At 34.9% G+C, this 26,707-nt stretch overlaps 2 protein-coding genes across 2 annotated transcripts in view; one reads left to right on the top strand and one right to left on the bottom strand.

Moving 5' to 3' along the window:
• ASUN (asunder spermatogenesis regulator) overlaps positions 1–2,579 on the bottom strand; it is a 38,636-nt gene extending 36,057 nt beyond the window's left edge. Inside the window, exons 1-2 of the mRNA XM_012641026.1 lie at positions 2,033–2,579; positions 793–1,028 (exon numbers count right to left, since the gene is read on the bottom strand). Of these exons, the coding sequence (XP_012496480.1) occupies positions 793–1,017 (225 nt within the window). The 5' untranslated portion in view covers positions 1,018–1,028; positions 2,033–2,579. The remainder of the gene's footprint in view (positions 1–792; positions 1,029–2,032) is intronic.
• A 61-nt stretch (positions 2,580–2,640) lies between these two features.
• FGFR1OP2 (FGFR1 oncogene partner 2) lies at positions 2,641–26,382 on the top strand. The gene is made up of 7 exons (XM_012641025.1): positions 2,641–2,964; positions 14,924–15,072; positions 17,104–17,221; positions 18,319–18,461; positions 20,833–20,946; positions 23,845–23,958; positions 26,025–26,382. Exons 2-7 carry the CDS (start codon positions 14,938–14,940, stop codon positions 26,160–26,162), a joined length of 762 nt encoding a protein of 253 aa, XP_012496479.1. The 5' UTR covers positions 2,641–2,964; positions 14,924–14,937; the 3' UTR covers positions 26,163–26,382.
• The last annotated feature ends 325 nt before the right edge of the window (positions 26,383–26,707 follow it).

The following is a 26,707-nucleotide window of genomic DNA, read 5'->3' as shown; positions in this document are numbered from 1 at the left end:
CGGCTAATTTTTTCTATATATTTTTAGCTGTCCAATTAATTTCTTTCTATTTTTAGTAGAGATGGGGCCTCGCTTTTGCTCAGGTTGGTCTCGAACTCCTGAGCTCAAATAATCCGCCCGCCTTGGCCTCCCAGAGAGCTAGGATTACAGGCGTGAGCCACCGCGCCCGGCCCACTTGCATTCTTAAAAGCATTTTTTTTAATATGGCCATATTCTATAGCAGTTTAGTATATATTCACCAAAACTGCAAGCAGCCAGCCTAATTATGTTCAAATTCTGGTTCTGCCTCTAACTAGCTATGTGACTTAGGACAAGTTTCTTCCATTTACCTCAGTTTCCACATCTACAACATGGCAGTAATAAACAAGACAGATATTTAGCTGGTACATACCAGTATAATTTGCTGAATTGCTTACAGCCAACATTCCTTCTGCTTGGGCTGCCAACAGCTCTCCACGGTCAGCCCCTGTTTCACGCTGTTACATACTTTGACTATTTCCCCAATAATTATAGTACCTACCTCATATAACTATTGTGAGAATTAACGGAGCTAATAAATAAGAAGCACTTTGGAACATGCCTGGCACATGTAAGTGCTCAATAATTGTTAGCTGTTATTCTTGGCCCCAATTAAATACCCATAATATATTAATCCCAAAAGGGAGTTCTATGTACATTTTAAAGTAGTAAACAGTTATAAGTCTAACCTATAGCAAATTCTTACATAAAAATTGTATTTATGCAGTTAAGTACATCCCAAAAATCATGATTTTGTTTATACTTCACACTCACCAGTTTTTTGAAAGGAAATATATCATACATTATTCTACAATATTCCATGGAAGATTCTACCGAGCAAGTCCACAATGATTTAGATATAGGGGCTAAAGGAATGATTCCTTGGGTTCGATTCTTCACCAGCATATCAAATTCGACATGCTGTCTGCATGATTCTGCCATGTAAGGGCAGTGATCCACAACAAATACTGTTTTATGAGATTCAGAAAAAATCTTCATTTTGTTTTAACCTGTGAGGGGAAAAATATATTAGCCAAATGTTTATATGCAACATTTAGTATCTTAAATTATTTCTAATTTTCTCAACAAGATTGTCTTTTCCTCAAGATTTGGTAGGGAACATGAATAATGTGTTCAAAGAAATCTGTCCGACAAAACACAAGATTTAATGGGGTCATGACCAGAAAGCAATTGCATAAATTCAAGGAATGAACTACACCGTACTAGGGTGTCATTCTACCAGGTACAGGCAAAATTACAGTCCATACATATTTTCTTGCTTTTTGAAAGAACTTAAAACTGTTAAAAGAAAACATTTTTACATACATTGTATTTGATTCCCTTATATACACGAAACATAATAAATGGCAAATACACTTCAAATACACTTTTGATGATTCTTGCTAATTGATATCAATCACCCCAAGCCAGCATTTTTGGGCTTTCCTCCATGAAAAACGTTTCAAGACTTCTGAAAAAGGGGAGTGAGGGGTGGGGGCAATTAACAGGAAGGAGAAGTGACAGCGAAAGGAAAGGCCAATACATGATAAACATCTCCTAAGATAACTGCATATCGGGTTCTTGCATTAGGATAAAGAACCCAAATTCACTCTCCCTCTTAGCTTTTGAAACACCACAGTAATTTACCATGTAGACCAGAAAAATTTAGTTGCTACCACCATACTGGTGCGGAAGAGGAACTTTTAAAACTTTTTCCTATAAAAACAGAGCATATGGAACTCCCTTGCTTCGCTAATAAAATCTTAATGCTGAATAGACAATCCACATTCGAAAAGCACATGGTAAGCACAGCTAAAGTGTTCATCAAAACGAACTGACTTTTTACGATCCAGCTATTTTCTTCTGCTGCTTTCAAACGCATCTCCCCTTCATGCAAAACTCTCCTTGAGAAACCTTCCAGAGTCTAGAATCTAGACACACTTTGCTGGAGGGTGGGGGGTGGAAAGTACAAGGTGAGTGGATAGGGAAGACCTCAGGATCGAGGTTCGCTTACTTTCGTGCCTGGTCCTGCAGTGAAAACGAACAGAGGCTATGAACCACAGCCTCTCTGGAAAAGGCTGCTGGCTGGGTGGGGAGAGTCAGCGCACGGTCAGGAGTGTCTGGTAGCACAGACTGGGGACTATGCTTTCCCCACTCATCTCCTAGTACACCGGTCCTTCCCAGGCTTCCTAAATGCGGGATCGCGCGCGTGCGCGTGCACACACTCACATACTCGGGCAGGCGCGTGCGCAAAGCACTCTCCCGCAGCCCCGCCAAGCTTCCCTTCCCCCTCAGAGGGCCAGACTCCCAAGTCGCCGAACAGGAAGAGGGCGGAGCCAAGGAGGAAAAAAACGCCTCCACCCCTCGAGATTTTTCTATCCGCTAATCTTCCCAATCACCCATTGGGAAGAATGATCTGGGCAACTTAAAAGCCTCCCCAACAGCGAAGTACCAACCACAGCCCCGGCTAAACCAGCTACGGCCCCCTAAGCATAGAGCCCACCCACCCGGTCTCCCCTTCTCGGTCTCTCCACCCAGGTCGGTTTCCCTCGGAAAAACTCGCGAGACTTTGCGAGAGGCCGAGAGACAGCCTGGGTGTGGATCAAGAGGGAGGGACAAAGAAGGGTCCTGCCCCTACCTCTCGCGCAAATCAGAGTGGTCGGCTCTGCCCTACGGTAACGCAAGGAAGGAAATCTCGCGAGGCTGCAGCGCTCCGGGATCGCTGGTCGGAGGCGATCAGCGGAGGTTGCTCCCCGGCCAGTGGCGGGGCTGAGCCCTGCTGGCTCCTGAGCAGTCCCTCTGCTGTTTCTGTCTCGTTATGCGTCTGCTCGTTGAAGAGGCCGAATAGGGGCGCGGAGTCTCTTCCCTTGAATGCATAGGTCCCGGTTGGTAGAGGCTTTGAGTACTAATCGCTACAGCCGACGGCTGCGAGGGATTGAGAGCGGAGTAAGTGGAATGGATGGGAGCGGGTGTAGGAGAGTCGAAGCTTCCTTCGCCTGGGCCGCTCCGGGGCTTTGCATCTCTTGAACTATCGGCGCCCGGCCCTAGCCGCTTCCCTCCGCGGGCTCTCAGCTCTTGGGAGCCGGATTTCCTCTCCCGGTCCTCAGCGCGGAGCTCCTCTTTCCGGAACTGAGGTGCGGAAAGTTTAATGAAAAGCCTTGTCCCTAACCCTGTGGACACTCCTTCCGTGTGTTTTCTCCGTGCCTTACCCACCTGGGAGCCCGCCATTGGGAGGGGTACCCCTTTCAGTTTACCTCTTCAGCATTTGACAAAGATAATCATTCCCTTCCTGAAGCTGCTCTCCAGGGGGTGTTGCTCTTTTTCGGGTTTTTTTTCCTGCCTTTCTCCTGTATCCCATCTCTCATAACGTTATAAGTATCTGCCCTATCCAAACTAGAAACCTAGGAATCATCCTTGGTTCTGCATTTCCACTTACACTGCACTATATTATTTCTTCTTCTTTCGACAGAATTATTGCAGTTGCTTCCCACTCCCAAACTGGTTTCCGCACCATCATCCTTCCCTAGAGTTATTCTGAAATACACGTCTGTTTATATCTCTCTTTTCTTTAAACTTTTTAGTAACCATATTGCTGACATAATCAAGACCTATTGTTAAGCACGTCGTTCAGGACCTTTTACAGTCTATCCCAATCCATTTTACCTTTTTAGTCTCATCTTGTTTTCCCTCCAAATACTTTAACCATACCAGACTACTGGCCGCTTCCCCAAACATGCCATGCATTTTCATGACTCTGTATACCTTTGTATGTGCTGTACCACCTGTCTAGCTAGAATGCTTACTCTTCTCTCTCTCTTTTTCCACCTATCAAAACCCAATTCTTAAATCGTTGTCTTCTCAGACTCCCCCAGGAGGCATTGATATCGCTGTGCTCCCAAAGCACTTGGAACAGTTCTGCAGTATTTATTAGGTTGTATTATCTGTTCATGTATCTTTCTCTCCTGCGAATTTGAACTTGAGTCTGGAATCATTTCTTATTTATCGTTGAAACAAAAGCTAGGTCAATGCTTGGCACATAGCAAGCATTATTTATATATACATATGTATACATATTTATAATGTAATACTTCGAAAGAATTCACCATAGGAGTTCTTAGTCTCTTAAAATCATAATTTTAGAGTCAGAAGGAACTTTGTATATTAGCTTAAAGTCCTGGCCTGTTTTGAATATGAGGAACCCTGCACTTCTAACACACAAATTATGCTTTTAGCATTTGTTGATTCAAATTAGGCATAATGACAAAAAAAAAACTGCTATGCTTTTAAATGATTTTGTATTTCATCATACTAGTATCTGTTTTTTTTAAACCAGAAATCCCCTTATCTTCTAACTAGTATCTGTTAATATTTGAAAAATAGTGGGATGTATGTGAGAGAAATGTCTTAGACTGCAGAGAATGCTTGGTGTATGTGCATTCGTGCAACTCTTCCACTGACTCCTTGACCCATAGGTTAGAAGTAACTGGTTTAGATTGTTAGTTCCTTCTTCAATAGTCATAAGTGTTTGAACATATGTATATGTAATGTATATTTAGCAACAATTCTAAGGAAACATGTAATTTTAAAAAAAATCCTTGAGCGTCCTTACTTCCAAATTCTCTTCCTTCCAACTTTAAAAATTTATTTTCTTCAGAAAGCTTCTTCATTAAGCTCCAAACATGTATTCATTCCACCATTTTCAAGGGCAGTGAAAAATCTGTGCTTTCAAGTATGGTGATATGCATGTCTAAGATGCCTATTTTTATGTGTAATTTATATGTTTCTTGATCTCTTAAGTTTATAAATTTCTGTGACTTATGGAACTTAAGTCATATGCCTTAACTGTGCCTTTTTATTTTTCCATTTCCATATGTGTCAGTTAATATTAACTATACTAATTAACATTAGAGACACCTGCCTGAACAATAAAAAATTTTAAACTAGATTGTTGACATTTAAAGACACATCTATGGTGTATCAGTAGTCACAATATTTCTGTGTAGGTCCAGTGGAAGAATACTGGATTTTTAGATAAGGGAAACAGAAGAGGGACTTGAATTTCTTTAAATATTTCTTAACTAAAATCTGAAAATAAACAGCTGGCAATTGCTGTCTTGGGTGGGTGGTGGTTTCTCTGATCTGCAGCAGAATGTTCTGAGCCTTCTGCCAGGAATCTGACTGCAAATGTCTTTGGGTGGTAAAGTGGGCGAGAATGTGGCTAATGCAGGAAAAAAAAAAAAAAAAAAAAAAAACCCCACTTTAAAAAAAACTTCACCTGTAATTTGGGCCTACCTATAGAAAATAATGTAAATCTACTGTGGCTAGTTAAGACATGCACTATAACAATAGGCAGATAAATTTGGAATATCCCTTTTTTATTGGAGTCTATTTTTAGAAATTTGAAACTTGTTAAAGAGTTTGGAAAACAATCTTCCTCCCACTCCACTTACGAGCCAAAAAAAGGAGAAAGCACAATGATTTGCAAAAAAAGGTGACAAAGTAAATGCATATTATAAAATATTTTAAACTTTTCTGTGGTTTCACATGCAGGAAATGAACAAGCAAATTTTTAGAAACTGTGTCACTGTTTTTCACGCTAATAAAATTATGCTTTGAATTACCTGCAGTTCATAATTCCTTTCCTTGAATAGATGTTTTTATAGTTACATAACAAATTTTAAGTGTAGTTCACTTTAACAGTAGTATTTCATTATGCAATCTGGAGAGAGAATGTTTTTTAAAGTGGATGTTAATTACAATTTTAAGAAGCCAATCAGTAATTTGGCTGATTTTATAATTGATTTTATAATTAACTGTGATACCTAATTAAAATGGTTGCCAGGCTTTTATTATCTGGAAAAATATTTGAAATTTTGTTATTTTTAAAAATTTCTCTTCATATACATTCTCATTAATTTTCTATGGCTGGCTTGAAATGAAGTTTTTTAATATCTTGGAAGCTCCATTTGTGGGGAAGGATCAGAAAATTTGCTTTGTTTTTCCACCTAAGGAGATAGAGATGGTTTTTATATAGGTAAAAAGCAAACAGGGCCCTGGGGATCCAGGTTGGTTCGAGAATACAACACTAGACTGGGGACCAGAAATTCTATTTCTGGTATTAACTTGGCTGTTTCCTTGCTTCATAGCACTGCCATTTGGCTCTTTATATCTGGAATCTTTGAGTCTATTTCCTCATTGGTAAAATGGGAATAACACTTGTTCTCCTGTCCAAATGACAGTATAAGGTAGCATTCCTCAAGTTCAGAAAGCTACAAACAGTTTGAATTAATTAAAAGTATTACCTAGCAGTTTGATTTTACTCTAGAGTACTCCAGAGATTAATTTGGATTGAATTAGGTTGGAGAGAAGGCAAAGAATAGGTGAAGCAATTTTGAAAAAGAAAACAGTGACTTGCCATATCAGATAGCAAGAGTTTATTTTACAACTATTACATTTGAGGCAATGTGGTATTGATGTAGAAAAAGATAAATAGCTATTTTATGAGACAAGCTGCCTACTATGCCAAGATGAAATGGCCATTTTAATAGGGGTGTGGTGGATCTCATCCTCATCATAGTTTTTATTGCATTTCTCCAATAGCTAAAAATGTTGAACATCTTTTCACGTTCTTATTTGCTATCTATATATCTTTTTGGTTAAGTGGTAAGGCCTTCCCTTTTTGATTGGATTATTTCCTTGTTTGTAGTTTTGAGAGATTTTTAGGTATTCTAGATACAACTCCCAAAGTGCCTGGATTAGAGGCGTGAGCCACCATGCTTGGCCTCTGCTGGGGTTTTGATTGGAAATTGCATTAAGTCTGTAGAACAGTTGTGGAAAACTGACATCTGTAGTATGTTGTCTTCCTATCCATGAACACAGTATGTTTCTCCATTTATTTAGGTCCTCTTTTGTTGTTTTCATTAGCATTTTGTAGTTATCATCATGCAGATCCTGCATGTGTTTTGTTTCATATATACCCAAGAATTTCTTTTTATTTTTAAGCTATTTTTAAATGTGTGGGTTTTAAAAATTTTTTTTTTTAGTTTCCAGTGGTTCATTGCTACTATGTAGAAAAATGATTGATTCTTGTTGCTTGTATCCTGTGACATTGCTAAAACCAGGTATTAGCTCTAGGAGTTCTTTTTTGGATACTTCGAGTTTTCTATATAGACAAGTTGGCTGTGAATAAGGGCGTTTTTGTTTCTTCTTTTCCAATCTGTATGCCTTTTTTTCCCTTTTTCTAGCCTTATTGCAGTAGTATATTGAAAAGGATTGGTGGTTGGGAACATCCTTTCCTTATTGCTATAGGTCTTTTGGAAATGCCCTTTCTCTGAGGAAATCCCTTTCTAGTGCTAGTTTGCAGAAAATTTCTATTATGAAAGTATGTTGAATTTTTTCTCATACGCCAGTTGGTATGATCAAGTGGTTTTCTTCTTTAGTGGATTACATTAATTGATCTTTGAATATTGAGACAGCCTTGAATTCTGGAATAAACACCAGTTGGTCATATAGTGTAGTACTCTTTTTACATGTTGCCGAATTTGAGTTGTTAATATTTTCTTTAGGAATTTTGCACTTATGTTCATGAATGATGTTGGTCTGTGATTTTCTTTTTTTATATACTATCTTTGTCTGATTTTGGTATCAGCAAATGCTGCCATCATTTTGCGAGTTTGAATGTACAAGTATTCCCTTTTCTTCTATTTTCTTGAAGAGATTGTGTAATATTGATGTTATTTCTTCTTTAAATGTATGGTACAATTTGCCATTGAAGCCATCTGGGTCTGAAGATTTTTTGCAGAAGATTTTTAATCATAAATTCAATTTCTTAATAGTTATAGGATTTTATAGAATAATTATTGTATTTTAATTTTTATATAACTCTGATAACTATTAGTTATAGATCTGTTAATAGCTATCTATTTCATCTTAATTAGATGAATTAAGGTAATGTGACTTAATTAATGTAATGTAGTTTGTGCTTTTTGAGAAATTAGTCCTTTTCACCTAAATTATCCAATTCATATGTATGGAATTTATTATTGTATTCATTTAGTCTCTGAATGACTTGAAGGTCTGCAGTGATATCCTTTCTTTCTTTCCTGACATTGATAATTTATTTCTTCTCTCCTTTTTTTCTTCATTAATTTTGCTGGAAGTTTTCCAACTTTATTAATCGTTTCAAAGAATCGGCTTTAGATTTCATTGGTTTTTCCTGTGTTACTTTCCTGTTTTCAGTTTCATTGATTTCTGCTCTTTTATTCCTTCTCTTTACTTTGGGTTTATTTTGCTGTTTTCCTAGTTTCTAAAGGCTGAGACTTAGATAATTGATTTGAGATCTTTCTTTTAATGCTATAAATTTCCTTCAAAGTACTGATTTACATACATGCCACAATTTTTGATATCTTGTATTTACATATTTATTTAGATCAAAATATCTTCTAATTTCCAGAGACTTCCTTTTTGACTCATGGATTATTTAGAAGAGTGTTGTTTAACTTCCAAATGTTTGGAGGTTTTCTTGTTATCTCTCTTTTATTTATTTTAGTTTAATTTCATATAGTCAGAGAACATAATTTGTGTGATTCTTTTAAATTTGTTAAGGTTTGGTTTGTGACACAGGATATGATCTCTCATAGTGACTGTCCCATGTGCACTTAAAAGTAATGTGTACTGTTGTTGTTGTTTTTAATAGCTATCAATTCAATCCACTTAGTTGATGGTGTTCATTTTGTCTGTACCCTTGCTGATTTCTTGTGTATGAGTTTTGTTGATTACTGAGAAAGGAGTGTTGAAGTTTCCTGCAGTAAGTGTGAATATACCTATTAATCATGCCTGTTAATCCTTTTAATTCTTTCAGTTTTTGCTTCATGCGTTTTGAAGGTCTCTAGTTAGGTATATATACATTTAGGATTTTTGTGTCGTCTTGGTGAATTGACCGTTTTATCATTATATAATGCTCTTCTGTCCCTGATAATTTTCTTTTCCCTGAAGTTTACTTTGTCTAATATTTATATAGCCACTCCAGTTCTTTTTTTTAATATAACACCTTTTCTGAGATATGTAATTCACATACCATACTATTCACACATTTGAAGTGTATAATTTGTTAGTTTTTAGTATATTCGTAGACTTGTTCAACCATCACCAAAATCAATTTTAGAACATTTTTATCTTCCCAAAAAGAAATCCTGTGTTCACTTTCCATTCCCCCTACCTCTTCCCAACCCCCAGGCCTGGGTATCCATTAATCTACTCTCAGCCTATATGGATTTGCTTCTTCTGGACATTTCATAAAAATGGAATCATATAATATGTTAGTCTTTTGTGATTGACTTTCACTTAGCATAATTTTTTCAAATTTTATCCATGTTGTAGCATGTGTCAGTACATCATCCCCTCCCCCGACTTTTTTTGCTAAATATTTCCTTGTATGAAGAGACCATATTTATTCATTCATCAGTTGATGGACATTTGGGTTAATTCTACTTTTTGGCCATTATGAATAATGTTGGTACAGACATTCATGTACAGTTTTTGCATCGACTTATTTTCATTTTCTTGGTGTGTACTTAGGAGTGGAATTTGCTGAATCATGTGTTTACGCTTTTGAGGAACTGCCAGACTGTTTTCCAAAGTAGCTGTATCATTTTACATTGCCACCAGCAGTTTATGAAGGTTCTCGATTCTCCATATCCTAGCCAACACTTTTTATGTGTCTTTTTTTATGATAGCCATCTTAGTTAAGTATATCTCATTGTGGTTATGAATTACATTTCCCTGATGGCTGATTATATTGAGCATGTTTTCATGAGGTTATTAGCACTCTGGCTTTCTTTTGATTAGTGTTTATATAGTGTGTGTGTGTGTGTGTGTGTGTGTGTGTATACACTTTTTTATCCTTTTACTATTATCCTACCTATATCTTATTTGAAGTGAGTTTCATACAGATGACATATAGTTGGGTCCCTTTTTTTAATTGTCATAATCCATCTTAATCTATGTGTTGAGAACATATACATTTAGTGAAATTATTAACATGTTTGGATTTAGATCTAACATCGTTTGTTTTCTGTTTGTTCCCCCAGTATTTTGTTCCTTTGTTCCACCTTTTTTTCTTTTGGGCTATTTTAATTCACTATTGTGGTCTTTTGACTATTATCTCTGTACTTTTACATTCATTTTAATTCATCTATTGTGGTTTTTTGACTGTTAGCTCTGTACAGTTATTTTAGGGGTTTCTTTAAGAATTACAATATATGTAAATGTTTTACAGTCTACTTACAATTGGTATTTATACAAGTTCAAATGAAATGTAGAAATCCTATCACTATATAATGCCCATTTACTCTCCCCCCTTTATGTTGTAATCATATATTATGTCTACATAAATTAAAAATCTTATCAGACAAAATTATAATTCTTGTTTTCAAATGTTATATATTTTAAAGAACTAAAGAGAATATTTACCTAGATATGCACAATTACTGTTGCCCTTCCCTCATTCCTGATGCTGTAAATTTCCTTCTGATACCATTTTGCTTCTATGTGAAGAATTTCCCTTTAGAACAAGTTTACCGAAAATGAATTATTTCTTTCCTCATCTGAGAATGGTTTTTATTTTGCCTTCATGTATAAAGAGCATTTTTCTGAATATGGCAAAAATTTGGGTTGACAGTTCTTTCAGCACTTTAAAAGTATTCCACTTTCTACTGGCCTTCATTTCTGATAAGAAATCTACAATCATTCAAATTGGTGGTTATCTATCAGTAATATGTCATTTTTTCTCTGACTGTTTCCAAGATTTCCTTTTTGTCTTTAGTTTTCAAAAATTTGATTATAATGTGCCTTAGATCTCCTTGGATTTATCTTGTTTAGGGTTTCCTGAGGACTGAGAATGATGAGACAAGAAAGTTTCTTAGAAAGAAACAAAGTGTTGCATACTTGAAATTCATACATTTCATTCATACTATTATTAGTATATTTACTAGTATTTACTAGTATATGTAAGAATGTTATATATTCCTAAACCATAGAAAGTGGCAAGTATATTAAATCCACTTGGATATATTCAAAAAGTTCTTTATAAGTGGTTTTAGTTTTTCCTTCACCTTTATAATTTTTCCAGATTAGTTAATTTACAAATGAGACGTGAAATGAGCCAAATCCTCTGCTATCCGAGATAAATTTTCTCATCCATGTTTACTGTTGTGGCCATTTTTTCCCTACTAGAATGAGATGTTTCATGGAGTTTTTGGTGTCTGAGCTTTTATCTGGTGCTATCAAATAGCCAGTCTGATTGTGTCAGTTTTTATCAACATGGATCTTAACAATTCGATCATCGTGTGTTTCTTTTAGAATTTTACAGGCCAGATTTTGTGTATATCTGTGATGGAATCTTTGAACTTCTCTGTGGATTTGTGGTTATTTTATTGTTGTTTTATATATATGAGGCCTTTGCATAAGGACTTTTAGTCAAACCAATCTGTTTATAGTAATGTAAAGTATTTCTGTAGTGTCTATAGTATGGTATACTATTAATAGCTTGCATAGTGTTTCCACCTACTGTGTTTCTACCTTTATAATAGCAGTTATATTGGGTAGCATCAAGCAGTTAATGTATCTGTTGTTTTTTAAAGGATGTCTGAGGAACCTCTTTTCTTTGCAGCATTTCAGAGAGGTGAATTATTCTAAAAGCATACCAGCTATTAGTGTATATATTTACTTTTATTTTAGTAAGTTCCTCTATGTTAGAGGACCACAATCAAGTAATTTGATCAGTTTGAGTTTTGGTAAGAAATTGAGTTTTATCAGAGTGAACGACGTACCTGTTGCATATCAAGCCTGATATTGTCACTTTTTATTTTTAATATAAAACCTATTAACAAAACCTAAAGTCAGGATTTGGTATTAGAGAGTTCCAAAGTTTTGTTTGGGGCTTGGATACTTCTTGAATTATGGAAATACGATTGTGAGATTTTTCTTTCAGTAGGTAAAAGTTGCTGTATTAAGAGTAGTACATAAGTGGATGATAATATGAAAAGGAGAAAGTAACAATATTTCATAATTACTCAACTGGTAGAAAATTTAAGTGGTTTACTATGGCATTTTACTCTGTATGGTAACATCAGGTTCGAAGGCCTAGTGTAAGCCCTGAAGATGCTTTGACTAATTGAATTGATGTTTTTAAGTTTTAAAGCCTTAGCCACTGAATTAAGGTATAAGATTTAATAGGCAGAGGGTTTTCAGTGTCATGTTGAGTTAATACTCCCAGAACATGGTATACCATTTTCATACTCCAAAAAGAAAGATTTATGATTATCTAGGAAGACTATGCTGTCTACACTGAGGGCTCTAGTCCAATGAGTCTATCTATGTCCATGGATTCTTTTGCCCAGAGGATTCTGGAAGCATAGTTTTTTTTTTTTTCCTTTACTTATACAGAGTATAGGTATTCTCATATCTAGATCAGCTATCTGATCATATGTAGGAACCTTAGTGCATTTTATTTGGAAACAGATTCTATCTATTAAATTTGTAGATGTTGTATTTTAGCATATAAAGAAGTATTCTTCTGATAGTGATCCCAACGATGTCATTTATAGATTGGGACTTAGGATGATTAGAGATTTCTATGACTTTATCTTTTATTATTTTCTTTCACGATCTGTTACAACCATTTATTTTTACTTTAAGACTAATATTTTTTCTGATTTTTATGTTTTACTTATCATAAGTCAACTTACCCTCTCTTCTTTTCTTTTCTTTTCTTTTTTCTTTTCCCTTCCTCCCTCCCTCCCTTCCTTCCTTTTTGCTTTACAGACAACTTTCAAATTTTACTCTGAAGGATCCTAGTGTTCTATAGTAGTGGGATCAATGGGAGATATGGTAACACCTATGTAAATAAGAAAGTTGTATTATTGTCCATCTGCAATGTTAGATAATTCCCTTTGGAAGTTTAGGGAAAGTACAGGGCATTGTTGTATGCCAATGTTTCCTTCCAAGCATCATCTTTGGCTAGATTTTAGATAGTTGTTCTTTTGTGTTTTAGCAAGTATAGGACATTGGTTCCCTTAATGGCCTTTTTGCTTGTCATACTTTCAGGTACCCTTATTTAAACCTCTCAAATCTTTAAGACAAATATTTTGGTTGTTTCATCTAAAGACCCAGAAATTTTACTAATTTCCAACTTACTTAATTCTTAGAGCTCTCTGGAAATGTCTAGTCATATACTAGATATTTTCTAAATTGGCAGTTTTAATTTTAATTTACCTTGATTAAATCCTCTTATTTGGGTGTATACCTGTTTATAACAACAGGACAATATACCCTTTGCTGCATCTGTTGGGTATAACCAAGTATACTGTTTGAACATTTTTTAAAGTCTATTTTTTTTAATTTATAATTTTTAATCTTTCTTAAATATAGCTGTAAATGAAAAATCTTCTGAAATTGCCTGATGTATTTTTTGTTAATTTTATACAATTGAGTTATTTAAATCTTCTCTTTCTCCTTTGCTGCATTAGATCTGTAGTACAGGATAGTAGTATTTATTTAACAAAATCGTGAATTCTGTAGCAAATTTCTGTCTTCCTAAAACTGATGGAAATCCTTATATATAGCCCTTGACTTGGATCTATACCAGAGTTTCAATGTAACTTCTGTAGACCTGACTTCTGGCCTAGTAATTTATAGTGTGATTTTATTTTTTAAGAAAGCCCTGAAGAAAGGGTGGCTTATATAGAAGGTTAGGTAAAACTTAGTAGAAAGAGAAAAAAATTCAAGAAGGAGAAGTTTCAGAACATTATAAAGTTTTTGAAAGAGACTTTTAAAATTAAAATTTTATTTGAAGTCTCCACATTACCAATTCAAGAAGCAAGCCAGCATGGTGGCTCACTCATGTGATCCCAGCACTTTGGAAGGCTGAGGTGGGAGGATCACTTGAGGCCAGGAGTTCAAGGCCAGCCTAGGCTACATAGTGAGACCCCCATCTTTAAATTAGCTAGAAATAGTGGTGTGCGCCTATAGTCTCACTACTTGGGAGGCTGAGACAGGAGGGCTGCTTGAGCCTGGGAATTCGAGGTTACAGTGAGCTTTGATCAGGCCGCTGCACTCCAACCTGGGAGGCAGAACAAGACCCTATCTCTAAAAAAAAAAAGCTAGCTATTGACTTTTTCATGTTTTGTCTCCTAATTTTGTTTATCTCCTCTTGAACATATTACTTGCTGATTTTAACATATCAAAAGTTTCCCATAATAGCCAAATTTCTAAGTCAAAGCTTTTTTTTTTTTTTTTTGCACTTTACTAAGGAAAGTACAAGAGTTAAGATTATAATGTAACTGTGTATAAAAGCAGAAGTTCCTCCAAGAAGAGGTTGAGACTTTGACTTAGACATGTTGAGACTTGAGGTTGAGACTTTCACCATGACACAGAGGCCACTTTGGCTGGTCAGCAGTGTTTGTGAACAGTGTCTTAAGTAACCTCACCAAGCAGAGGCTAGGAAGGGTTCTTACAAATCATGACCCCAGAATACAGACCAGTGAACAAAGTGACCTTGCTCAAAAATTGACAAAGTAGGGAGCACCATCATGAAGGACATAATTTCTGTGTAATATAATGTTGTTTTCATTGGATATGTGCTTTTTTCCTGCCATAAATGCAGGATGTTTTAGATACATTCTAGTTATGTCTGCAAATCATTTGTGTTCTAATTTTTCTGAAATATTATAATTCACTTTAAAGCTTGTGCCATCCTAACAGAAGCAAAACCACAAGGTGTTCTTAGATGTTTTTTTACTCCCTAGACAATGTAACAAATGTGGCTTAAGAAACATGTTTGTGTTAACATGAAACCGAAATAAAGTGACATGCTTACTTTGAGTCTTGATTTTAATTTTAATTATAGATATTCCTTTAGAAATGAGTTGCACAATTGAGAAGGCACTTGCTGATGCTAAAGCTCTTGTTGAAAGATTGAGAGATCACGATGATGCAGCAGAATCTCTGATTGAGCAAACCACAGCTCTCAACAAGCGAGTAGAAGCCATGAAGCAGGTTTGATTTTTCTTTCTTGTCGATTCCATTAACAAAAGCAGTCACTGACAATCATAAATTGCTGCCTAGTTAGTCTAATTTTTTTCAATGTTCTTTAAAATTTTAAAGTAGCTTGACTTATATGTTTCAGTTTTGTTTAATTTTGTCATGTTCAGGTGACATATATATGTATATATATTCTAAAACTTGTAGATTTGATCACTTATTTTTCTGACAGAGTTGCACAATGGAGTTTAGAAAATAAAATAATTTGTTAAGACTGAATAGATTTGACAAAGACCATACTAATATTGACACACATTTTGCTCTGTCTTATGTAATGTAAAAATGTTCATATTTTTCTTTATGAAAGTACTTGGTGATGCTATTTAACAACAAAATAGCTTTTGAAAATGATGCAAGGCAAAATCTAGTTTACACATCAGTTACTGCACTTATACTTGCTACCTCGTTTTTCATTTAATGCTGCCAATTAAAGAAGAAATTAAAAGGGCTTCACTTCTTGCTATCCTTCCTGTTGTATGACAGAATCTTCCAGTGGGCCATTAGTTTAGCTACCGTGTTAAACTCTGATAAAAATATTCAACTCTTTTAAGAGAATTATAAAATAACTGATATTATGATGGAAATCAGAGGGGGAAAAATGTGTATTCACAGCCAGCTCTCTTGAAACTCATTCATTTTGTACAAGGAAGCAACCCTGGGATAATGCTTTTAGCAAAGCTACTGGAAACAATGGAGCAAATTTACTTATTTTGTTTTGCAACTGCGTTTTGCAACAGATTACTTCCATCCCTAATTGTCCAGCTAGACTTAGGCACTCCAATAAACATATGCCTAATACTGAGTTGTAAAAAAAGGAGTTTGACATCTTAAATTAAGAACCAGGAGTATTATAACGAATGCATTACTAAGTGTCTCATAAGAATGCCTTGAAAATAAATGAGTGCTATTTTAAAATTAGATTCTTATTTTTAAATGCAAAACTTTTTGCATATATTTTGCATATGTTCTATTATTATTGAAATATAATTTTCATACCATAAAATTCACCCTTTTGAAGGGTACATATTAATACAATTCATTCCATTTTAATATATTCACAGATTGTTCAACTGTAACCACTAATTCCAGAAAATTTTCATCACCCCCAAAATCTTATATCCATTAGCAGTTTCATCCTAGTTTCCCCTTCTCCCAGTCACTGACAACCACTAATCTTTTTTTCTCTATGGATTTCTCTCCCTATTTCAGACATTTTGTATGAATGGAGTGATATAACATGTGGCTTTTTGTGGGTGGCTTCTTAACATATTTTTAAGGTTCAGCTATGTTGTAGCATGTATCAGTACTTCATTCCTGTTTTTTGCCAAATATTGCATTGTAAGGGTACAGCATATTGTTTATCCATTCGTCAGTTGACTGGTGTTTGAATTATTCCACTTTTGGGCTGTTAAGAATAATGCTGCTATGAATATTTGTGTGCAAGTTGATGTGTGGACATGTTTTCAGTTTTCTTGGGTATATACCTAGGAGTAGAATGGATGGGTCATGTAATAACTCTATGTTTAACATTTTGGGGATCTGCCAGATTGTTTCTCAAAGGAGCTATACCATCTTGCTCTGTCGCCCAGGCTGGAGTTCAATGGCACAGTCATAGCTCACTGCAGCCTGGAACTTCTAGGCTCAAGCAATCATTTCACCCTTTTTGATTACAATTGTCCTAGTGATTGTGAAATGGTACTTGTATTGAATCGCATTTCCCTAATGACTAATGATGTTAAGCATCTTTTCATGTGCTTATCGAGCATTTGTATATTTTCTTTCGAGAACTGTCTATTCAAATCATTTGCCAATTTTTTATTGGGTTATTTTTATTGTTGAGGTGTAAGGGTTCTTTATATATTCTGGATACTAGATGCTTATGTGATATTTACTTATTTATTTATATATCGGATATGTATATTTATGTATCAGATAGATATTTGCAAATATTTTCTCCCCACTTAAAAAATTTTTTTTTTTCATTAGTATCAGGAAGAAATTCAAGAACTTAATGAAGTCGCAAGACATCGGCCACGGTCCACATTAGTCATGGGAATCCAGCAAGAAAACAGACAAATCAGAGAATTGCAACAAGAGAATAAAGGCAAAATATATTACTACTACTATGTATTAATATGTATGGCAAATGAAAAGAGAACTTTAATCTGCAATTATAATGTTGATTTGGGCCCACTTAATATTTTGAAAAATGTGGAAACAGCCAACTAAAGTTACTTTTTGACATTAATCCCATTTCTAGTCCATATACCTAAATCATATTTATTGCTTTTTATCCTGTCCCATATATGAATGTCTACCTCGTGTGGAATCCTCTTAGATTCTTGCCCTCAACATCCAGTTTGCGCCGTTGTTGTTACCTATGAAATAACTCAGCTTTGTTCTCTGTAGCCTACTGCATTGGACCCCGGCTTAGGTGTTCATAGTCTCCTGCCTGAACTGTCCTCACTGCTCTCCCTGATTCCAGCCTCTTTTTCCCCTCCAGTCTATCTTCAACATAAACATCAGTTTGATTTTTCAGAAACAAAACTGATCATGTTATTCTTTTGCTTAAGGACTTTCATTGTATCCTTATTTCCTTATACAAGGATCCTCAAAGTCAATTTTTAGCCTTCTTTTCTAACTTTTTACCACAGCTCTCTTCACCTCGAACCCTTTGCTCTTCCCATCCCATACCAGTTCCTAAACACATCATCCACGGTCGTGCCTCCCTGCTTAGACTGCCCATTCCTTCATTTCTCAGCTGAAGGAATTCAAGTTCATTTCAATACTATAGTTCTGTGAAGCTTCTACCAGTTTCTCCCCACAGACTTTTCTTAAATGTATTTGACTAGTGCTCCACTCTGTACTTACCACATATTTGTTTTCTCCACTAGACACTGAGCTCTATGGTCTTTTTATATTCTTAATGTAGAGAGCATTGTCTGATATTTAGTTGCTGTTCAGTATATGTTTGTTGAAATGATTCTCAAAAATACAAGTTTAAAGTGCTCATTTAAAAAATTTAATAGGGGACTTCATTTGGTGCCTTTTATTATTATATGGCTAGATTTTTACATATCATGCTTTCTTTTGAAAATGTCCTATTTATCAGTTGCTTTTTTTGATAAATGTAATATGGAAGAGAATACTTTATGTTCCTTCAACTCAAGTTTGAATAAAATACACTGTTATTCTTGATAGAATTGCGTACATCCCTGGAAGAACATCAGTCTGCCTTGGAACTTATAATGAGCAAGTATCGAGAACAAATGTTTAGATTGCTAATGGCTAGCAAAAAAGATGATCCGGGTATAATAATGAAGTTAAAAGAACAGCACTCCAAGGTAATACATTCTGTAAATATGACTTGAAATGGAAAAGAAGGGTGAATGGTTGTGTTCAGATTTAAAAAACAAATCACAAGTATATAGTAATGCCATTTTAACATGATGTTGATTGTTTCATCTTTTAAATTGACATTTTTGCTTTTCCTTATTTTTTCATTTCTTATTATGTAACATTTTCTGTTTGATTTATTCGTTTAACTCCCATTGTTTCTTAGTAACGTTAATGCATATATTCAAAAATAAACTTTATTTTAGAAATAAAGGTAAGTATTCAATTCAAAATTATTTTTATAAGGTTATCTGCTTTTAAGAAATATTTCCAATAAATTTGTATATTGACTTCTGTTACAAAAAGAAAAATTGAAATGCTGAAAACTTCTTTTTAAATCTGAAAGCAGTTTAATATAGATTTGTTTTTTCTTAAGTCTATATTCCAAATGAGGCTAATTCAGACTATAAATGATCCTGATTGTAATGGAAAAACCATGGGGTTAAGAAGAAAAGAACCAACATACTAAAATTTTGCTCTCCTCCCCTCCAAATATTACATACCAATTGACATAATTTTTACAGACAAGGTGAAAGTGGTTAGAAATTAGTGTTTTTCCTGCTATTCATCTTACTTATTGTCATTTCTGTGTCTGTTCCCTTTGGTATGTCCCCATATGTGCTGGCAACTGCTATGAAGACAAGTGGAATAATCCTTTCTCATTTATATTTTATTTTAAACTTAACTCCTGGTGTGAAATAAAAATATTATACTAGATTGTAATAACTAGGGCATTATCTATATTGGATAATGGTGAGCTAACTATTATTAGTTATTACTAATATTTAGTGATTGTTATAAGACTTTTTTATCTTTCTCAATTATTGAAACAATTTAGATTTTTAAAAATATTTCTTCCATTTTTGTGCATTTAGGTCTTTTAAAATTATTATTAATTCTCTTAGAATTATTAATTCTCTTAGAATTAAATACCTAGTAAATAGGTCTTTGCATGACAACTTTATATATTAGGGAACTTAAAAATAAGTACCTTTTTGTGTGAACTAGTAAAATAATAAATTAATAAATTTGGGTTTAATATTATCTGATTATGTTATTCATCTCCTAACCAAATGGAAATTCAGGAATATTTAAGTGGCAATCTTTTGAAGATGGAAAATATCTATTGTTAATGAGACCATTATAAAATCTTTTGAATTTAAAGATATAACTAAGAGTGTTTTTAAAGGTACAAAGAGGAATTGGCTTATTCAAATTATTGGTAAGATAAATGTAATCTTGAGAAATTCCAAAAGGTTAGTGTATTTTATAATCTAAAAAAATAAAATTTTGAAGATCTAGAGGAAAGAATACTATGACAAAAAAATGGTTAGGATAAGACTGCAGCTTGTTGGTCCTATCTGGTAGCAACTATGACAGAAGCAAATGTTTTCTAAAACACGTTAGATTTTACCAGAGCTGGTTTATTAATTAGCAAAGTTAAACATTTCCTAAGATAGCTATAAACCATCCTTTTTCATTATGTAGATTGAATTCTTCATCTAAGTGCTGATGAGCCTTGCCTTCCATAAAATGACTATTCAGTTACTTGTTATTAATTCTAACTAATACATATTAATGTTTGTGATTTTGATTTTTCCCAAAAAGGAGAACTTCGACTCAGTTAACACTTGCACTGGGTTAATTGTGGGAAATAATAAGATGAATGAATGAATAAGTTACATTACCATATGAGCTTGCAGTGTAATGGGAGTTACGGACACAAATATAACCATCTAATGTAAGGTAGGGTGTGATGAATCCTAAAATAGAGATATGAATTGTTACAGGAATACTAGAGGAATCTGTGTTAGTTCTCATGAGGAAAGTCTGGAAAGGTGTCAAGGAAAGGAAGAAAATCCATCTAAATCCAACCGTGAATTAATTACAGGGGGTTCAATAAGCAGAAGCAGGTGAGCAGAGAAACTTACAAAGGCACAAAAGTATGGGATTCTAGGATGTATTTAGGTACTAGTGCTCTGATATCCCTAAACACAAAAATAATTCTATAACATGTTTAGGGGTAACAAGTAGAGTTACACATAGCAGCATTTTGGAATAAGAGACCCTTCTTGAGACCATTGTAATATAGAATTTTGCCCTCACTGGAAGTTTTTGAGTACACATTTAAAAATAAATAGAAAATACATATTTTCATCCAAATATGTATTTTTACATATTTTTGAACAGATGCCTTTTTGGAAATCTTAAAAAAACAAACATTTTAAACAGTTGGCTAACACGCATGAACTAACACTCATTCAGTTTTTAAATTACGGATAATATCCGTATTAACATTATAATGACTCTGTACTACAGATTGACATGGTACTTCGTAACAACTCCGAAGGATTCTTCTTTGATGCATCTCGACACATCCTTGAAGCACCTCAACATGGACTGGAGAGGAGGCACTTGGAAGCAAATCAGAATGTACACTAAATAAACAGTCAACTTTTGGGGTGTGGATGGAAGGGGGGGTCCATTTAAAAAGTTCTTTTACATTGAATTTCCCTCCCAGATTAGATCAGCAAATAAATGAAATCAAAGAGTGCTATACCTTTGATAGCCATGCTATTCATGTATCAACTTTAAATCTGTCGTTAATTCTCTGCATTGTCTTATACACAGCCGGTTAGATATTTGCAGGTTTTAAAGATTAGCCCAGCTTTTCATTTATTTGCTCGTTAGGTGTTGCTACGATTTTTGTTGCTGCAGAACAGTCATTCTCTTTCTGTACATCAAAGAAATTTTCTTGACATTAATTTTAACCTGATTTCATAAAAATTTTGGTCAAAGTATTAAACGAAATGTTTTAATTCAGATTTTTGATGGTTTGTAGTCCTTTATTTTAAGTTCACAAATAAAATAAAAATGCCTTTGTTTAGATACAAGGATTTAGTAGTGCTCCCACCATTGTGTCTTAACTGTCTTTTTTTTTTAAACTCAGTTGTGGCAGGTCTGTTTTGAGTAAAGTAGGAATAAACCTAGACAAAAGTTAGAAATGAAAGGCATTGCAAAACAGTCCAAGGGTTATGTTGGTGACACTTCTTCCCTTCAAGACAGTTTTGAAAGCACAAGTCTTGCCTCTTGGGCCCATTAAAAGGTCTGTGATACTTCTCTAAAGATTTTATAGTTAAGTGAACTGTTAACTGGGCCTATAAAAATACTATTCTGGGCCGGGCGCTGTGGCTCACGCCTGTAATCCTAGCTCTCTGGGAGGCCGAGACGGGCGGATCGTTTGAGCTCAGGAGTTCGAGACCAGCCTGAGCAAGAGCGAGACCCCCGTCTCTACTAAAATTAGAAAGAAATTAATCAGACAACTAAAAATACATAGAAAAAAATTAGCCGGGCATGGTGGCGCATGCCTGTAGTCCCAGCTACTCGGGAGGCTGAGGCAGAAGGATCGCTTGAGCCCAGGAGTTTGAGGTTGCTGTGAGCTAGGATGACGCCACGGCACTCTAGCCGGGGCAACACAGTGAGACTCTGTCTTAAAAAAAAAAAAAAAAATACTGTTCTGTTTGAAGTATGGGGCTTCTTCCTGTGATCTTTTTTTTTTTAATTTTTTTTTTTTTTATTTGAGATGGGATCTCGCTCTTGCTTAGGCTGGTCTCGAACTCCTGAGCTCAAACGATCCTCCCGCCTCGGCCTCCCAGAGTGCTAGGATTATAGGTGTGAGCCACCGTACCCAGCTGTTCCTGTGATCTTGTTGGAAGACTCTGTCTTGAAAAAATTAGTAGTGTCTTTTTTTCTTCTATTTTAAAGGCAAAGAAACACTTGCTTCCTTTGTAGTTTCTAGCCTACATCAGTGCAATTGGACTGACTAAATCATAAATTGAGAAAGTTGTTGGTATTCAAAATTCTTACTTATTATCCTTATTCAATTCGCTGCTGCAGTTACCTGTACTTACTTGCTTTTAATCATTATGCACCCTTTATAATGGGAAGAGTTTTAATGATTTTTTAACTCTTGCAGACTATGACAAATATTTGTCTTAATACAATTCTTGCTACTATAATCTAATGCAGGGTTGTCCAATAGAACTTTCTGAAATGATCTTTATCTGTGCTGTACAATGTGGAAGTCACTAGCCACATGTGACTGTTGAGCATTGACAATGTCACTGGTGCAATCGAGGGACTGAATTATTAATTTCTAAAAATACGTCACACAGTGCAGATTAGTCTTTTATTGTACCTTCTTGTCGAGTACTAGTATAGGTTTTCCCATTAAGATAATATAAGGACCTTCATTTTTGTTGGTTAAGAAATTATTAAATGTGGTATGCCAAAGATGTTCCTATTTTTTTCTCTATGATTTCTTCCAGTTTACTAGTTCTGTGGGATTTGAAGGGTTCTGTTCAAATCTTTTTTACAGAGAAAAATTATAACTATTTAAGAGACTTAATGTTTATTTGGGGAGTTGTTCACTTTTATATTTAAGTTGTGGCCTTAATGTAATAAAATAACACTTAATTGCCAGTGAATAATGGTCTATAGAAGCTATTTATTAAGAAAATGATTATTCTCAAGTTTGTATTGATTTTAAACCTTTTTTGTCTGTCTCTTTCACTAAACTGTAAGCTCCTTCAGATCAGGGAACATATCTTAATAGGCTTCGTATTCCTGTTGCCTAACAGTGCCTGGCACAGCATAGATGTGCAAAAAATAAGGGAATGAGATTGGAAGAATTTGGGCTACTTATGTCTAAAATATATGGATGTCTAAATTATACTGAAATTACATTTTCATCATTTGGCAAAGAAAGCCATTTAATATTTTAATACTTAAAAGAATTCTCTTCATTTTACTTGGTATCTATTATGTACATACACTAAATAATAGGCAGATATAAATAAGATACAGTTCCACTTTCAGGGAGGATTATGATCTAGAAAAGGTTAAAGACTAGCTTGAGATCAATTTACAGGCATGGATAATACAAAAAAGATTTGTAAATTATGAAGACTTCAGGGAGGAAAAAAGATTGAATGTCAATAATTTTTATCTTTCCCATTACTTTGACCAATAGTATATATGTAGGCGCAAAAAAGAAAAAGTTGTTGATCATTGTGATGAGAAGAATGTGAACTATGAATACCTTTTGTGCTACTAGGTTTAGTTATATTGTGCTGCTTAGTTTTAATTCTAGTCCTAACAAATCTGATTTTAAAAGCACATTTATGATCAACCAACTTTATTGTGAATATCTGTTTGATATATTACATCCGTGTTAAGTGACACTGCAGATTTTATAAAAAGGAGAGGATCCAAAAATAAAAATAATAAAGTATTTGCCTGATTTCCAACTCCCATCTCTTTTTTTTTTAGGAACTACAAGCACATGTTGACCAGATAACTGAAATGGCGGCAGTAATGAGGAAAGCCATTGAAATTGATGAGCAGCAGGGTTGCAAGGAACAAGAACGGATATTTCAACTTGAAGTAAGCTTTAAATTGCAAATATAGGTGAAAACTGTCCATACAAAGATTTGTGCCAGAAAATATATCCCATTTTTATATATATACATATATATATATACACACACACACATATATGTACTTTTCTGGGGTACCGATGTTCTTTTTCTTCTGGATGCTGGTTATATGGGTGTATGATACAAGACCATTTATATAGTAATGCAGGAATCCAGGATAATTACTTATACTAGTAATTGAGGACATTGATTTTTGATCCTATCTTATCTCACTAGGTGAATATACTTCTTCAATTGAGTAATTTTAAAAAATTTGTTCATTCTATTAGAGATCATGGTGATGCAGGGAAATTTTTTTTTAATCCACAAATATTTGGAGGGGAACTTATTTTTCGGGGAACTGTAAAAGCCTTTGTGTTATCTGTCCTTTATGTTGCGGTAGCGAAAGTACATGTCATTATTGAATAACTCAAATCAATAGAAGAGAGTTTTATACTTTTATATACTTTTATACTGTTAAGCTTCATTTTGAAATCTTGGTGCGGAAATTGGTAATAGAGGGCCAAAAATTAACTCTCTGTCTGAGCATAAGTGTTCTCCCATTCATATAACAGGAGTTGGCAAACTTTTTCAGTAAAGATCCAGAGAGTAAATATTTTAGACTTTTCAAACTAAACTGTTTGTACCTACTCAGCTTTGTCATTGTAATTGAAAAGCAGCCATTTAGATTTGTCTATGTTCCAATACAATTTAATTTACAAAAACAGTCCTCAGGCCAAGCCATAGTTTGCTAATCCCCACTTTATACCATTGAAATTTAGGTGCCACTGAAGAATAAATTATGAGAGATTAGTTTTATCTTTTTTTAAAATTTTTACTTTTTAGAGACAGGATCTCGATCTATTGCCCAGAGTAGAGTGGCACGATCATAGCTGACTGCAGCCTTGAACTCCTGGGCTAAAGCAATTCCCTTGCTTCAGCCTCTTGAGTAGCTAGGAGTACAGATGTACACCACCAAGCTCAGCTAATTTTTCTTGTTGTAGTGAGGGAGGTATCACTACATTGCCCAGGCTGGTCTTGAACTCTTGGCGTCAAACAGTCCTCCAGCCTCAGCCTCCCAAAGTGTTGGGACTACAGGTGTGAGCCACTGCACCAGGCTGACAGATTATTTTTAAGTGTCTAGAAGTTTCTTACAGTAACTAATCTGGGGGGGGGGGAGGCAAAGTTATTTACAAAGTCAGATTTAGTCACTTATTTTCTTTTTTGAAAAATAACATCTACTTTACCAACCCTACTGCTCTCATATTCCAGTGAGGAAAGCAAACCGGATGGCTTGTCCTACATTCCATTCTATAATGGAAAGTAATAAAAGCACTAAGAGGTTCTAGTCCCTGGGTATTTATTATTCACTGGCTTTATGAGTCTATATAAATATAAATCTAGATGTTATTCATCTCTAATGTGATTATAAAATAAGGCAATTTCTGAGTTTCTATCTATAATTACAGCTGTTTACCTAAGAAAGCTTTGTAGTGGTAGAAGATATTAAACATATTATTCCTGTCTCTTTAAAAGTGTTCTTTATATTCAAATTGTTAACTACATGAATCATTTAGTACATTTATGCCAATTATAGAACTTGCTTTTTATTTGTTATACCGTTCTGTGTTTGGCTTTTCTTAATATATGTTTGGGCCAGGTTCAGTGGCTCACACCTGAAATCCCAGCACTTTGGGAGGCCAAGGCGGGAGGATCACTTGAGGCCAGGAACTTGAGACCAGCCTGAGCAACATAGCAAGATTCCCTTGCTACAAAAAATAAAAAGTTATGTGGGTGTGTTGGTACATGTCTTTAGTCCCAGCTGCTTGGGAGGCTGAGGCAGGAGGATCACTGGAGCCCAGGAGTTCAAGGCTGCAAGGCTGCAGTGAGCTATGATCATGCCACTGTGCTCTAGCCTTGGTGACAGAATAAGACCCTGTCTCTAAAAAAGTGTGTGTGTATGTGTGTGTGTGTATTCTTGTAGCTACTTTGTAGATGATGACTGTATCTTTGTTTTTGCTTGCCTTCTTATAGCAAGAAAACAGAGGCTTGAGGGAGATCCTTCAAATAACTCGAGAATCATTTTTGAACCTTAGGAAAGATGATGCATCGGAAAGTACTTCTTTATCAGCATTAGTGACCAGTAGTGACCTGAGTCTGAGGAAAAGCTGAAGAGCTTCCAAGTCTTAAATGGCTCCAAATGGTCACTAGGACTGGCCTATAAGTCAATGAATGAATGAACAAAAAACTCAATCTCAACCCTTTATTTTTGTTCTCTGTAATATGTACAGTGCACTAGCTATGAGATAGCAACAAAAAATGCATAGTTAATGGTCATAGACTTTATTCCAAAACATAATTGAAAAATAGAAACTGAGCCATTGTTAATTGGTGAACAAATAGAAAGGCTTTTGCAGTGACTGCTGAACATACAAAGAGCTTTCAGCAGTGCTGCTGGCTTTCTGGATAATACTTAAATAAATTGAGTATTCCCAATGTTTGGGAATTCATAGACTTATGTCACTTTAAAAATATAAATTTTTGCCACTGTTTTGTGAATAGAAGATTTTCATATTAAATTTTATCCTTCCTGTTTGGTGTCAGAGTTAACAAATAGCTTATGTACCATGAAACTTCAGCTTTAGTGATTGCCTGTCTACTTTTCCATTAACTTAAATTGTTGTCAAAGAAAACTCAGTTTTAAAGGCTGTACGAAT

Source organism: Propithecus coquereli, unplaced genomic scaffold, assembly GCF_000956105.1.
Source record: "Propithecus coquereli isolate 6110/MARCELLA unplaced genomic scaffold, Pcoq_1.0 Scaffold16, whole genome shotgun sequence".
In the NCBI taxonomy this organism is placed as follows: domain Eukaryota; kingdom Metazoa; phylum Chordata; class Mammalia; order Primates; family Indriidae; genus Propithecus; species Propithecus coquereli.
This window is presented reverse-complemented; position numbering and strand designations above follow the sequence as displayed.

What these genes read in the sequence shown, in the direction of transcription:
- FGFR1OP2 (XM_012641025.1), top strand. Translation starts at nt 14,938, where the DNA reads ATGAGTTGCACAATTGAGAAGGCACTTGCTGATGCTAAAGCTCTTGTT. An exon ending in ATTGCAACAAGAGAATAAAG is followed by an intron (nt 17,222 to 18,318) that starts GCAAAATATATT and finishes TATTCTTGATAG; the next exon opens with AATTGCGTACATCCCTGGAA. An exon ending in AACGGATATTTCAACTTGAA is followed by an intron (nt 23,959 to 26,024) that starts GTAAGCTTTAAA and finishes GCCTTCTTATAG; the next exon opens with CAAGAAAACAGAGGCTTGAG.